This window comes from Gossypium arboreum, chromosome 7 (genome assembly GCF_025698485.1).
Source record: "Gossypium arboreum isolate Shixiya-1 chromosome 7, ASM2569848v2, whole genome shotgun sequence".
NCBI lineage: Eukaryota > Viridiplantae > Streptophyta > Magnoliopsida > Malvales > Malvaceae > Gossypium > Gossypium arboreum.
Genome location: NC_069076.1, coordinates 5,208,586 through 5,223,294, shown reverse-complemented (window position 1 = coordinate 5,223,294; position 14,709 = coordinate 5,208,586). Strand labels below are relative to the sequence as shown.

The window sequence follows — 14,709 nt, the reverse complement described above, 5'->3', positions numbered from 1 at the left end:
CATAACTTGAGCTCCTAAACTCGAAATCAAGTGGTTCAAAATAGACATTAGTTGTCACCTTTTCAAATCATGCAGAGATAATTGCAATGTATGAGCCAAGCCGAGAGTGTGTTTGGCTAAGGTTATTGACCCAACATATCCAGAAAATATGTAATTTTCCTTTAGAGGAAAGGATGCCAACTATTTTATATGAAGATAATGCAACAGGTATAGCTCAATTGAAGGTTGATTACATCAAAAGTGACAAAAAGAAACATATTTCACCAAAATTATTCTTCACTTGTTATCTTGAGAAGAAATGTGATATAGAAGTTCAACAAATTCGTTCTAATGATAATTTAGCAGATCTTTTTACCAAGGCATTGCAAACTTCAACATTTGAAAGACTACTACACAAGATTGGAATGCGTCGACTCAAATATGTAATGTAATGTCGCCATTAATAGCAGTCAAAAACACGTTGCACTCTTTTCCTTTAACTAAGGTTTTGTCCCACTAAGTTTTTCCCGGTAAAGGTTTTTAATGAGACAGCTTGTAATAATAGACTATGTACTATTTTTCTTCATTAGGTTTTTATTCCATAGGGTTTTTCCTAATAAGGTTTTTAATGAGACATTTTTTATTGATAAGTATCCAAAGGGGAGTGTTATAAATTCATTGATAAATGGCTGTCCATAACCCTCTTCAAATTTATCATACTGTAACTCCTAAAGAATGAATATCCATAACCCTTAAATCATTTATAGGGTACCATAATGTTGTTCCTTAATACTTTGTAACTTATGGTACATAAAGCCCTATAAATAGAGGGAATGTACAAGCTTATGGTATTCTAAGTGAAAGTTGAATTATCCTTTCATTTCTTTGTCTTTCCTTCTCTCTTAAATTTTTTATTCTTCTTTTAATTTTACAATATATATATTAATGATTACAATTTTAAATTTTAAACTTAATATTATATTAATTTTATTTATATTTTCATTTGATTTACCAGTATATATACACATAATTTTAAATTATGAAGATCATAATTTTATTAATATTAACCACTACACAAAATTTTATTTAATTCTTATGATAGTAATAATCATAAACCTAAATTTTAGGAATTAATTTAAAAATTGAACAAATTTTAAGAATTAAATTCAATGAAATTAAAAACATATGATAGTAATAATCATCATGTGACAACCCGAATTAGGGCCTAATCGGAATAGTGGTTTCGTGACCACAAATCCGAGATAGAAATAATTGTTTTATAATTATTTTGGGGTTTATGATATGATTGCATGATTGTGTGAAAATTTCGTGATGAAATTCTATGCCTAAAGTGCTTAAATTGAAAGTAGGGACTAAATCGAATAAGTTGCAAAATTTGCATCCCAGAAGTTTTTAGTATGAAATTGTTTTGGAATATTAATTAGGAGGTCTTAAATAGCAATTTGACCAATTTTAAGTTCATGGACAAAATTAGGACATGGAAGGAATTTTGAAAGTTTAGTAAGGAGGGCATTTTGGTCATTTGGATATTAAATGAAATAAAATGGGAAAAATAACACAAAATTGGTCATCATCCTCCTTAGTTGCTGCCAATTCTCCTCTCTCCATAGCTAGGGTTTCTTCAATTTTCAAGCTCCATAGTAAGTGATTCCAAGCCCGCTTTTAATGTTCTTTACGTTTTGGAATCCGGAAGCTCGATTAAGCTTATGCTAGTAATAATTTAACCTAGGGTTCATATTTGGAAAAATACCCATAGGTGAAATTTGTGTATTTTGATGTTTTATGATAGAATATGAGGTTTTAAATTATGTTAAATAACTTGTGCTACTCGGTTTTAAGTGAAAACGAGTAAAAGCAAGATAATCGGTAAAAATACCTATTGTTCATAACTATATGATAGAGTGAGAATTTGATGTGGTTGTAGAAGAGAAAAATGTTCAGCATATCATAAAACATAAGAATAAGGGCTGAAATTAATTCCCGAGCCTAGGGGCAAAATGTAATTTTGTAAAGTTAGGGGAAAAATGTAATTTTTCCATGATGTGATTTTTGGATTGAAATAAATAGTATGAGTATTAAATGAGCTAAATGTGTTATTATAGATCAAGAAAGACGCGGAATTGATCTCGAACGGGGGAAGGAAAAAGTTTTGGATTAAATTGCAAAATTTCCACATTTTGCACCAAGGTAAGTTTGTATGTAAATATTACAATAATTTCATGTACATTCTTATATTTCAGCCTATTATATGTATATACTAGCTGATGTTGAAGTATAAATCGACTATTGGAAGAATGGAAATAAATAGAGAGAGAGATCCCGGTTGAACATTCGGAAAAATCGAATAAAATAGATGGAGCGTAGCTAGGTCACATGTATGATGCCGAGTGCACATCATGTGTACAAGAAAGCTACGAGACACCCTGTAGTAGCTAGGTCACATGTGTGATACGAGATGTATCCCATGTAGACAAGAGAGCTACGTGAAAGATAAATGTAGCTAGGTCGCATGCGTGATTCCAAGTGAAGGACACCATGTAGACAAGAGAGCTACGTGAAAGATAAATGTAGCTGGGTGCATGCGTGATTCCAAGTGACGGACACCATGTAGACAAGAGAGCTACGAGACAAATCGGCTAGGTCGCATGAGTGGTACTAAGTGTTCACCATGTGTACAAGAGAGCCGAACTAAACGAAGTATGATGGTGGGGTGTGTCTTTGAAACCATTAAATATCGAGGATTGATCCGAATTGTTCAACGGGATGGTTTTGTGGTGACATTGTGGTTTGGACCTATACTTATGGTGAATGAAATATGGTGAAAATGATTTGTGGTATATACAAATATAAGATAAAATGAGGTTAGCATAAAGAATTTGTGAAAGAGTGAAATTAGCATTAAAACTGTTTTTAGATGGTAGCAGAGACGTGATTTTGAAAAATCACCAAAAATAGGAGGAATATAATTAGAGGTTGAATGAGATGTGAAATTAAAGTTTAATGAGTCTACTTTCATATAAAAGAAACAGAGCAAGCAAAGGAATTCTATATTTTGAGATATTTACAATTGTATGTGACTTGCTCAGGATGAATACGTGATCCCCTGTTCCAACTTTGAAAAATCATTAAAAATTGTACAAAGAAAATTAAGAAATATAGTTTACATGCCTAAATTCCTTATTGAGACTATTTTTAAATGAAACAGACTTCAGGGTTGTTTGAATTGTGTACTGAGAGAAATTCAATTTGTAGTGAACAGAGGTCAGATCAGTCGAGCTGTGTAACAGGGAAACTTTAACTAATAAACTGTACTAATCGGCTGAACCAAAAATTATAGAAAAAATTAGCAAAAATCTTTATGAGTCTAGATTCAGGAAATTTTACGGATTTGAATTTCGAGTTTGGTAACTCGAGTTATGATTTATTTAGTGAATATGATGCAGCGAGACAGCTTAATCAAAGTGGAATGAATAGTGAAGTTAAAGTAGATGTACTTGAATTGTTGTGTAAACATGTTAGATTTTTTTTAATTAGTATTTACATACTTACTTACTAAGCTATAAGCTTACTTTGTTTCTCTCTTTTGTCTTATAGTGTTCTCCGGCTTGCTCGGGAGTTAAGGATCGTGAAGATCTATCCGCACTATCCTACTTTAGGGTATTTGAACTAAACGTTTTGAATTATGGCATGTATAGTAGGCTTAATTATTTTGTTACGTGTCATATTTGTCTAGGTTTAAAATATTAGTTCTGAGACTCGACCAGCTAATTTGTACAAGCCATTAAAGTTGGCTAATATTGTTCAAGACATATTTATATTTCGATTATGTTTAATGGTAGGTATTATGTTCGGTAATACCTTGTATCTGTTCCTGACGATTTGTAACGGGTAAGGGTGTTACATTTAGTGGTATCGAGCTATGGTTTAGTCGGTTCTCGGACTAATAAAGTGTGTGTAAAAGTCTAGCTATACATGCCATAAAAATATTGTGATAGTGTGGTGACTCGATTATTCTAAAGCGTGTTTTGTTTTAATATAGTAATGGATCCCGAAGGAACTGCGGTGATAATGCTGCTAGTAATCCGTGGCTCCGCACAAGGGACCGTGCTGTGGAAAGTAGACCGAGACATTGAGACAAGGAGATGAGGCTCGGGATGCCTTTCTCCAAATGATGAACAATTGGTATCTTGAATTTATTCGAGCAAATCCAAATGCTCAACCTCCTCCACCCCTTCCTATACCTCGACGATTCTCTCAGAGCTGCTCAAGGTATAGATTTGGTAAGAATGAACAAGCCTCCGGTTGACAAGATTCAAAACAAGGGGCTGAAGAGTTTAGAGCAAAGATCGATGATGATCCCGAGAAAGCGGAATTCGGCTTGAAAATTCTACCCGTGTATTTGATGAGCTCTCATGTACACCGAGGAATGCTTAAAGTGTCTTTGATCACTTTTGAGAGATTCGACTTACCACCGGTGGAAGACTTTGGTTGCAGATGGTGCCAAAAGAAAAGTTACTTGGGATTTCTTCCGGGAAGAATTTAGAAAGAAATACATAAGTCGCGATTCATTGATCAAAAACGGAAGGAGTTCCTTGAATTGAAGCAGGGAAAATGTCAGAAGAGTATGAACGCGAATTTGTAAGACTCAGCAAGTATGCCCAGAATGTGTGTCCACCGAGGCCATTATGTGTAGAAGATTTGAAGATGGGCTGAATGAGGACATTAAAGTGCTTGTAGGAATTTTGGAGTTGAAAGAATTTGTAGTATTGGTTGATCGAGCTCTTAAAGTCGAAGAATTGAACAAAGAAAGAAGAAAAGTGCTATTGAGGCCCGAGATGTCGAAAAAGACAGATAAGCAAGCCATTTCAATCTCAACCAAAGAGGTCCAAAGAGACAAACCCTCGAATGACAGTTTCAATTGGGGATTCACACAGAGATCGTGGTAGAGCATATTCGGGTCTAAAGCTCAAGCTACTTGATGGCAAGTGTGGGTAATGTGCGACCTAGAAAGCCGAGTGTCGACAATGTGGCGAGCAACATTATGGTGAGTGTTGGGGACCAAAGCGAGCTTGTTTCAGTCTTGGTTCTCGCGAGCATTTTATTAGAGATTGTCCGGAGAAAGTTAAAGAAGAAAGATTTCAGTGCTAGAGATGAATACCACCGCTAGTAGAGGTAGACCACCGAGAAATCTTGGAGGTGGGACTAGTAGTAAAAGCGTGATGAAAGATTTAACGGCAAGATCGAAGCTAGAGTATCTGCTAGAGCTTATGCTATCGTGCGAGAAGATGCATCATCTCCGATGTTATTCTTGGTACATTTTCTCTATGATACTATTGTTATTGCATTGATTGATCCGGGTCCACTCATTCCTATATTTGCATGAATTTAGTATCCAATAAAAGTTGCTGTTGAATTCTTGAGTTTACGATTAAAGTGTCGAACCCTTAGGCCAATATGTGCTAGTTGACAAGGTTTGCAAGAATTGCCCATTAATGATTCAAGGTCATTGTTTTCCGCCAACTTGATGTTGTTACCATTTGGTGAGTTTGACGTTATCTTGGGAATGGTGGTTAACATTGTATGATGCTAAGGTAGATTGTAAACAAAAGACACTAGAATTGAAATGTGAAAATGGAGAAATTCGTGGGTTGAAACAGATGAATCAAATAAATTGCCTATGGTGATTTCGCACATGTCTCGCTGTAAATACATGAGAAAAGGGTGTGAAGCTTATCCGCTTATGTAATGAATATTGAGTTGCCCCAACTGAAATTTGAATCGATGCCGATAGTCTCGTGAGTTTCGGATGTATTTCGGAGGAATTGCTGGGTTGCCTCCGAATAGAGATAGATTTTGCTATTGATTTGTTCTTAAGCATTGCACCGATCTCGATTGCTCCATATAGAATGGCTCATTGAATTAAAAGAATTGAAGGCTCGGTTGCGGGGAGTTAACAGACAAGGGATTTGTGAGACCGAGTTTCTCTCCCTGGGTGCTCTGTATTATTCAGAAGAAGAAGGATGGTTCAATGAGACTTTGCATTGATTACCGTCATCTTAATAAGGTGACTATAAAGAACAAGTACCCATTGCCGAGGATTGATGATTTATTCGATCGGTTAAAGGGGCCACAGTGTTTTCAAAGATTGATTTGAGGTCCGGTTACTACCAAATTGAGAGTTAAGGAGTCGATGTGTAAAGCGCCTTTAGGACAAGGTATGGACATTATGAGTTTCTTGTGATGCCTTTCGACAACAAATGCTCCAACTATATTTATGGACTTAATGAATCGGATCTTCCGGCCATATTTGGATAAGTTTGTAGTAGTGTTTATAGATGACATTTTAATTTATTCTCGAGATGAGTCTGAACATGCGAACACTTGAGAACTATATTGCAAATCTTGAGAGAAAAGAAACTGTTTGCCAAGTTTAGTAAAAGTGAGTTCGCTTCGTGAAGTCGGATTTTGGGGCATATAGTCTCGGTGATGGTATTGGTGGATCCAAGTAAGATTTCTGCGATCGTCGATTGAAACCGCCAAGAATGTATCCGAGGTTAGAAGCTTTTAGGCTTAGCCGGGTATTATAGACGTTTTGTTGAAGGATTTTCGATGATTGCCTCTCCTATGACTAAGTTGTTGCAAAAGAATGTTAAATTTGAATGGTGATAAATGTCAACAAAGTTTTGAAAAATTGAAAGCACGATTGATGAAGCACCAATTTTAGTACTGCCCGAGTCGGAAAGGAGTTCAGTAATTTATAGTGATGCATCATTGATGTGCCTTGGATGTGTGTTGATGCAAGAGGGTAAAGTGGTAGCTTATGCTTGAGCAGTTAAAAGCGCATGAGAAGAACTATCCTACACATGATTTGAACCGGCATTGTTGTTTTTGCCTTGAAGATTTGGCGATATTATTTGTACGGTGAAAATGCGAATTTTTACCGATCACAAAAGTTTGAAGTACTTGATGAATCAAAGGATCGAATCTGCGATGAAGATGGCTTGAATTATTAAAGGATTATGATCTAGTGATTGATTATCATCCGGGAAAAGTAAATGTAGTTCTTGACGCCTTGAGCGAAAATTTCTTTTTACTTTGAGAGCCATGAACACGGGTTAGCATTGTCGATGATGGGTCAATCTTAGCGAAATGAGAGCTAAACCGTTATTTCTCCGATTAATTTGTGATGCTCAAAAGAATGATAGTGAGTTGCGGATCAAGAGAACTCAATGCGAATCGAGTTACGACTCAGATTTTCGAGTTGGACCGGATGATTGTTTGATGTTTCGAGACAGGATATGTGTCGAAAAACGATAAATTGATTCGAAAATATTACATGAGGCGCACAATGGTGTTTATCGTTCATCTGGTAGCACAAAATGTATAATGATTTAAAGAAGTCAGTATTGGTGGCGGTATGAAAAGGACATTTCGAATTTGTAACCAAGTGTTTGATCATCAACAAGTAAAAGTTGAACATCAAGTGCCTTGAGGATTACTTCAACCAATAATGGTGCCCGAGTGGAAATGGGACAAGATTACCATGGATTTTGTAACCGGTTTGCCTTTAACTCCTAAAAGAAGGATCTTTGTTTGGGTAGTGGTTGATAGATTAACAAAGTCAGCCCACTTTATACCAAGACGCACCGATTACTCACTTGATAAATTAGCGAATTATATGTTCTTTGAAATTGTGAAGTTGCACGGAGTACCTATGTCTATAATATCGATAGAGATCCAAGATTTACCTCGAGATTTTGGAAAAAGTTACAAGAAGCTTTGGGTACAAAATTGAACTTTAGTACCGCATTTCATCCACAAACAGATGGTCAAACAGAAAGAGTAATCCAGGTACTCGAAGATATGCTTAGATGCTGTGTTTTAGAATTTGGAGGTAGTTGGGAGAAATATCTATCTTTGATTGAGTTTGCCTACAATAACAGTTATCAATCAAGTATACAAATGGCACCGTACGAAGCCTTGTATGGTCGTAAGTGTCGGACTCCTTTATATTGGACCGAGCTTAGTGAGAAACAGATTCATGGAGTTGATCTAGTTAAAGAAACCGAAGAGAAAATAAAAGTAATTCGGGATTGCTTGAAAGCTGCTTCAGATCGACAAAAGTCATATGCAGATTTAAAAAGAAAAGAGATTGAATTTCAGGTGGGTGATAAAGTGTTCTTGAAGGTGTCACCATGGAAAAGATTCGAGATTTAGTCGAAAAGGCAAGTTGAGTCCGCGTTTTATTGGGCGTCTGAGATTCTTGAGAGAATTGGACCGATGGCATATCGGTTGGCCTTACCGGCAGAGTTAGAAAGAATTCATAACGTGTTTCATGTATCAATGTTGCGACGTTATCGTTCTGATCCTTCACATGTGATTTCTCCAACAGAAATTGAGATTCGATCGGATATGACCTATGAGGAGGAACCAATAAAGATTTTGGCTCGAGAGGTTAAACAGTTAAGAAATAAAAGTATAGCTTTAGTGAAAGTATTGTGGCACGGACATGGGATAGAAGAGGCTACGTGGGAACCTGAAGAAGCTATAAGGAAACAGTACCCAAACCTCTTTCTCGGTAAGATTTTCGGGACGAAAATCTCAAAAGGGGGAGAATTGTGACAACCCGAATTAGGGCCTAATCGAATAGTGGTTTCGTGACCACAAATCCGAGATAGAAATAATTGTTTTATAATTATTTTGGGGTTTATGATATGATTGCATGATTGTGTGAAAATTTCGTGATGAAATTCTATGCCTAAAGTGCTTAAATTGAAAGTAGGGACTAAATCGAATAAGTTGCAAAATTTGCATCCCGAAGTTTTAGTATGAAATTGTTTTGGAATATTAATTAGGAGGTCTTAAATAGCAATTTGACCAATTTTAAGTTCATGGACAAAATTAGGACATGGAAGGAATTTTGAAAGTTTAGTAAGGAGGGCATTTTGGTCATTTGGATATTAAATGAAATAAAATGGGAAAAATAACACAAAATTGGTCATCATCCTCCTTAGTTGCTGCGAATTCTCCCTCTCTCCATAGCTAGGGTTTCTTCAATTTTCAAGCTCCATAGTAAGTGATTCCAAGCCCGTTTTAATGTTCTTTACGTTTTGGAATCCGGAAGCTCGATTAAGCTTATGCTAGTAATAATTTAACCTAGGGTTCATATTTGGAAAAATACCCATAGGTGAAATTTGTGTATTTTGATGTTTTATGATAGAATATGAGGTTTTAAATTATGTTAAATAACTTGTACTACTCGGTTTTAAGTGAAAACGAGTAAAAGCAAGCATAATCGGTAAAAATACCTATTGTTCATAACTATATGATAGAGTGAGAATTTGATGTGGTTGTAGAAGAGAAAAATGTTCAGCATATCATAAAACATAAGAATAAGGGCTGAAATTAATTCCGAGCCTAGGGGCAAAATGTAATTTTGTAAAAGTTAGGGGCAAAATGTAATTTTTCCATGATGTGATTTTTGGATTGAAATAAATAGTATGAGTATTAAATGAGCTAAATGTGTTATTATAGATCAAGAAAGACGCGAATTGATCTCGAGCGGGGAAGGAAAAAGTTTTGGATTAAATTGCAAAATTTCCACATTTTGCACCAAGGTAAGTTTGTATGTAAATATTACAATAATTTCATGTACATTCTTATATTTCAGCCTATTATATGTATATACTAGCTGATGTTGAAGTATAAATCGACTATTGGAAGAATGGAAATAAATAATAGAGAGAGATCCGGTTGAACATTTGAAAAATCGAATAAAATAGATGGAGCGTAGCTAGGTCACATGTATGATGCCGAGTGCACATCATGTGTACAAGAAAGCTACGAGACACCCTGTAGTAGCTAGGTCACATGTGTGATACGAGATGTATCCCATGTAGACAAGAGAGCTACGTGAAAGATAAATGTAGCTAGGTCGCATGCGTGATTCCAAGTGAAGGACACCATGTAGACAAGAGAGCTACGTGAAAGATAAATGTAGCTGGGTCGCATGCGTGATTCCAAGTGACGGACACCATGTAGACAAGAGAGCTACGAGACAAATCGGCTAGGTCGCATGAGTGGTACTAAGTGTTCACCATGTGTACAAGAGAGCCGAACTAAACGAAGTATGATGGTGAAATGTGTCTTTGAAACCATTAAATATCGAGGATTGATCCGAATTGTTCAACGGGATGGTTTTGTGGTGACATTGTGGTTTGGACCTATACTTATGGTGAATGAAATATGGTGAAAATGATTTGTGGTATATACAAATATAAGATAAAATGAGGTTAGCATAAAGAATTTGTGAAAGAGTGAAATTAGCATTAAAACTGTTTTTAGATGGTAGCAGTGACGTGATTTTGAAAAATCACCAAAAATAGGAGGAATATAATTAGAGGTTGAATGAGATGTGAAATTAAAGTTTAATGAGTCTACTTTCATATAAAAGAAACAGAGCAAGCAAAGGAATTCTATATTTTGAGATATTTACAATTGTATGTGACTTGCTCAGGATGAATACGTGATCCCTGTTCCAACTTTGAAAAATCATTAAAAATTGTACAAAGCAAATTAAGAAATATAGTTTACATGCCTAAATTCCTTATTGAGACTATTTTAGATGAAACAGACTTCAGGGTTGTTTGAATTGTGTACTGAGAGAAATTCAATTTGTAGTGAACAGAGGTCAGATCAGTCGAGCTGTGTAACAGGGAAACTTTAACTAATAAACTGTACTAATCGGCTGAACCAAAATTATAGAAAAAATTAGCAAAAAGCTTTATGAGTCTAGATTCAGGAAATTTTACGGATTTGAATTTCGAGTTTGGTAACTCGAGTTATGATTTATTTAGTGAATATGACGCAGCAGAGACAGCTTAATCAAAGTGGAATGAATAGTGAAGTTAAAGTAGATGTACTTGAATTGTTGTGTAAACATGTTAGATTTTTTTTAATTAGTATTTACATACTTACTTACTAAGCTATAAGCTTACTTTGTTTCTCTCTTTTGTCTTATAGTGTTCTCCGGCTTGCTCAGGAGTTAAGGATCGTGAAGATCTATCCGCACTATCCTACTTTAGGGTATTTGAACTAAACGTTTTGAATTATGGCATGTATAGTAGGCTTAATTATTTTGTTACGTGTCATATTTGTCTAGGTTTAAAATATTAGTTACAGTACTCGACCAGCTAATTTGTACAAGCCATTAAAGTTGGCTAATATTGTTCAAGACATATTTATATTTCGATTATGTTTAATGGTAGGTATTATGTTCTGGTAATACCTTGTATCCTGTTCCGGCGACGGTAACGGGTAAGGGGTGTTACACATCATCCTAAATTTGAAAAATTTTCTTAATTTGACTTAAGTTTGCTAATGAATTGGATGCATTAATTGTTTTAATATTAGTCAACATTATTGTTAGAAGTCTTTAAAAATACATACGAGAAAAACCTCTATAAAATAATATTTTTGAGATTCAAAAAATTATTATTTTATCGAGGTTATTAATTTATTGATAAATGAAAATTTTATTAATTTAGAAAATATTTCTTACTTTATGCATGATTTTTTATCAAAACCCACAGGTACAATGAATCAAAGTTAATTGGTTCATGTAACAAAAAAAAAAGAGTTAATTAATTGGTCTATGTAACCAAAAAGAAAAAAGAGTTAATGGTTTCAAAATCCAATATATATATTCATTGGATAGATTAAAAATTTTATTATAAATAAACACATCTACATATCAAAATATTGTATTTCATATAATCTTTTTCTCCATGGCTTTTCATTTGAAAGATGTAAAAAAGTCTATATTGACAAATGATATGAGAAAAACATCATGCGAGTACAAAATTGAGCATCCCTCTTCAAGTTAAAAAGATTTGCAACAATGGGTTCAACAAACATTTGATCTCTCTATTAGCCAATCAACAATATCAAATACTTTTAAAAGGTCATCTGAATATTTGTTAAAAGAGATAAATAATAGAAATTCTAAAAGATACAAATCAGCCAAATATCCCGACTTAGAGAAGATATTATATGAGTGGTTTCTCTAATATCAAAAGAAAGTAAACATGACTGGAGAAGTGATTCAAACTAAAGCAAAAGAGTTTCTGCAAAAAATATATGGTGATGCAAATTCTGAATTTAACTTTTCAATTTGTTGGCTAGAAAGGTTCAAGGCAAGGCATGAGATTAAGTCTTATAGAAGATTTGGTGAAAGTGGTTCAATTGTTATGGAGAATATTGAAGATGTTTTACCTCAAATAAGAGCTAAATTGGAAATTTTTAATTGGAAGGATATCTATAATATGGATGAAACAGGCTTATTTTATCGTTTGCAAGCAAATCATTCACTGGCTACAAAGCAATTAGAAGGACGAAAAAATGACAAGGAAAGACTTACTGTTGTGCTTTGTTGCAAAGGGAATGGTTCAGATAAAGTGCCTCTTTGGGTTATTGGTAAGTTTGCTAATCCTAGATGTTTTAAACATGTGAATGTTGACAATCTTAACTGTCATTATCGAGCCAACAAAAAAAATGGATGACTGGATTACTTTTTCAAGATTTTATTTGCTGGTTTGATGCTAAAATGACAGGTAGAAATGTGTTGCTTATAGTAGACAATTGCCCAGCCCATCCTAAGGTTATTGAAGGCTTGAGAAAAGTTGAATTTTTTTTCCTCCAAATTCAACATAAAAAATTCAACCATGTGATGTTGGAATTATAAGAGCAGTTAAGATTTATTATTGGCGTCGCTTTTATTCTAGCATCTTAGAAGGTTACGAGAAATGAGAAATAATTTCTGAAAAGATTAATGTATTGGATGCAACCCATTTTATTAATGTTGCTTGGAATATTGATGTGAAGCCTACAACTATTGCAAATTATTTCCGACATTGCAAAATCCAATTCGAGGAGGATATGCCTCTCCAACAAGAAATTGGTGATGTTGAAGGCATTCATAAATTAAAAGAAGTAATTTCTTATTTACACTATAGAAATGTCATGGATGTTGAATGGATTTTGAATTATCCAAGTGAACATGAACCTTTGAAGGAGTCACCTACGAATGAAGAAATTATTCAAGAAGTAATGGATGTGTCAGCTGATGACGAGCAATATCGAGATGATAATAGTGTTTTACCATATGTTTCTCCAATATAGGCTTTTCTAGCTATGGAATGTGGATACCTTAAAGAATTATTTAATACAATACAAGAAGAATATATCAGATTTGGTTTATGCCCTTCTAAAAGTTAAGGATAAATTGTTTTTGATTCACATGCAAAGAAGAGTTAACTATAAATGCATATTTTAGTAAAGAATAAATTTGAAAAAATAAGAGTTCCTAGAAAGCACTTTAGTTTTATGTATTGCATATAAAATTTTCAGTATATGAAATAAATTATTATTTTATATTTTCATTGGCCCTTAATGATTTTTCTAAAATTATTATCTTATGTATTTAACGAGATTATTATTTTATCCCTTGACCCAAATCAGGACCGAAAAATTATTATTTAATCGAGATTATTAATTTATCAAATATTCATTTATCGAGATTTTACTATTCTTTATTAATATTATTAAAAAAGTTGATACCACAACTTTTATTCCATCATAAATTTATAATTATTTTATGACACTCATGAAAATTGCATCGTTATAGTTATTATTGGAAAAAATTCCAATAAAAGGTAATAATTCCAATCATAAATTTATAGTTATTTTATGTTTTAGATTTAATTAGTGTGATACCTTTTTTATTTTAATTATTAATATCATATTGTAATAAATGTATTCTATGTTGATCATTAGAGGTGTTAATGGGTTGGGTCAGATTCATGCAATTTATCTAGACTGATTTTTTAAGTCTGGGCCTGGCCTGGCCTGAAAGTGTACCTACTTTTTTGTCAAAGCTCGACTCAATTTAAGAAAGGTAAACTGAGCCCAACTCAGCCTTCCCATATTTGATTTTTTAAATTATTTTTATTTAAAAATATTTTTTAAAAATATAATACACTAAATGCACTAAAATAAAAGTTTTCTCACACATTAAAAATATATATATTAAAAAAACACTACCATAAATATGATAAATAATTTATTATATTAAAAACAAAAATAAATATAATAGATAAAATATTAAAAAAATTAAATTTTATATTTTGAGTTGGGTTATTTAGTTGGTATTTTTTCTTTTAGGTTTTGCATAATGGGTGTAATTGTTGTTGGGTTAGTGATTTATAGAAATATAAATATAAATAATTATTATTTAACATATATAATTAATATAATATTTTTATAATATAATATATTTTGGGCAGGGCCGGCGGGATTGGGCCAAAAAACTCGTCCAAGGCTTGGCCCATATAGAAAATGGGCCTTCAATTTTACCTAAGCCAATTTTTCAGACCTTGTATTATGTCCAAACCCTTCCACTTTTTAGACAGGCCTTTGGGCCTAAATGGGTGACTCGGCCATGAATAGATTTAGGGATGAGCGTTTGATCGAATCGAGTGAAATTTTTTTGAGTTGACGAGTCTTATTTTATCATTCTAATTTAATTTAAAAATTTTTCAAATCAAGTCGAGTGAAATAAAAATCGAGTCGACTCGAATCAAGCGAAATTGTTCGAGTTAAATTAGAAAATTAAACATGTCAAATTAAAATTTTGTTACAGTATAACTAATT

The 14,709-nt window shown here is 33.6% G+C and overlaps 1 protein-coding gene across 1 annotated transcript; it reads left to right on the top strand.

Moving 5' to 3' along the window:
* Window positions 1-12,086: 12,086 nt before the first annotated feature.
* LOC108480155 (CENP-B homolog protein 2-like) lies at window positions 12,087-13,179 on the top strand. The gene is made up of 3 exons (XM_017783052.1): window positions 12,087-12,474; window positions 12,612-12,658; window positions 12,883-13,179. The coding sequence occupies exons 1-3, from the start codon at window positions 12,087-12,089 to the stop codon at window positions 13,177-13,179; spliced, it is 732 nt and encodes a 243-aa protein (XP_017638541.1).
* Window positions 13,180-14,709: the final 1,530 nt, after the last annotated feature.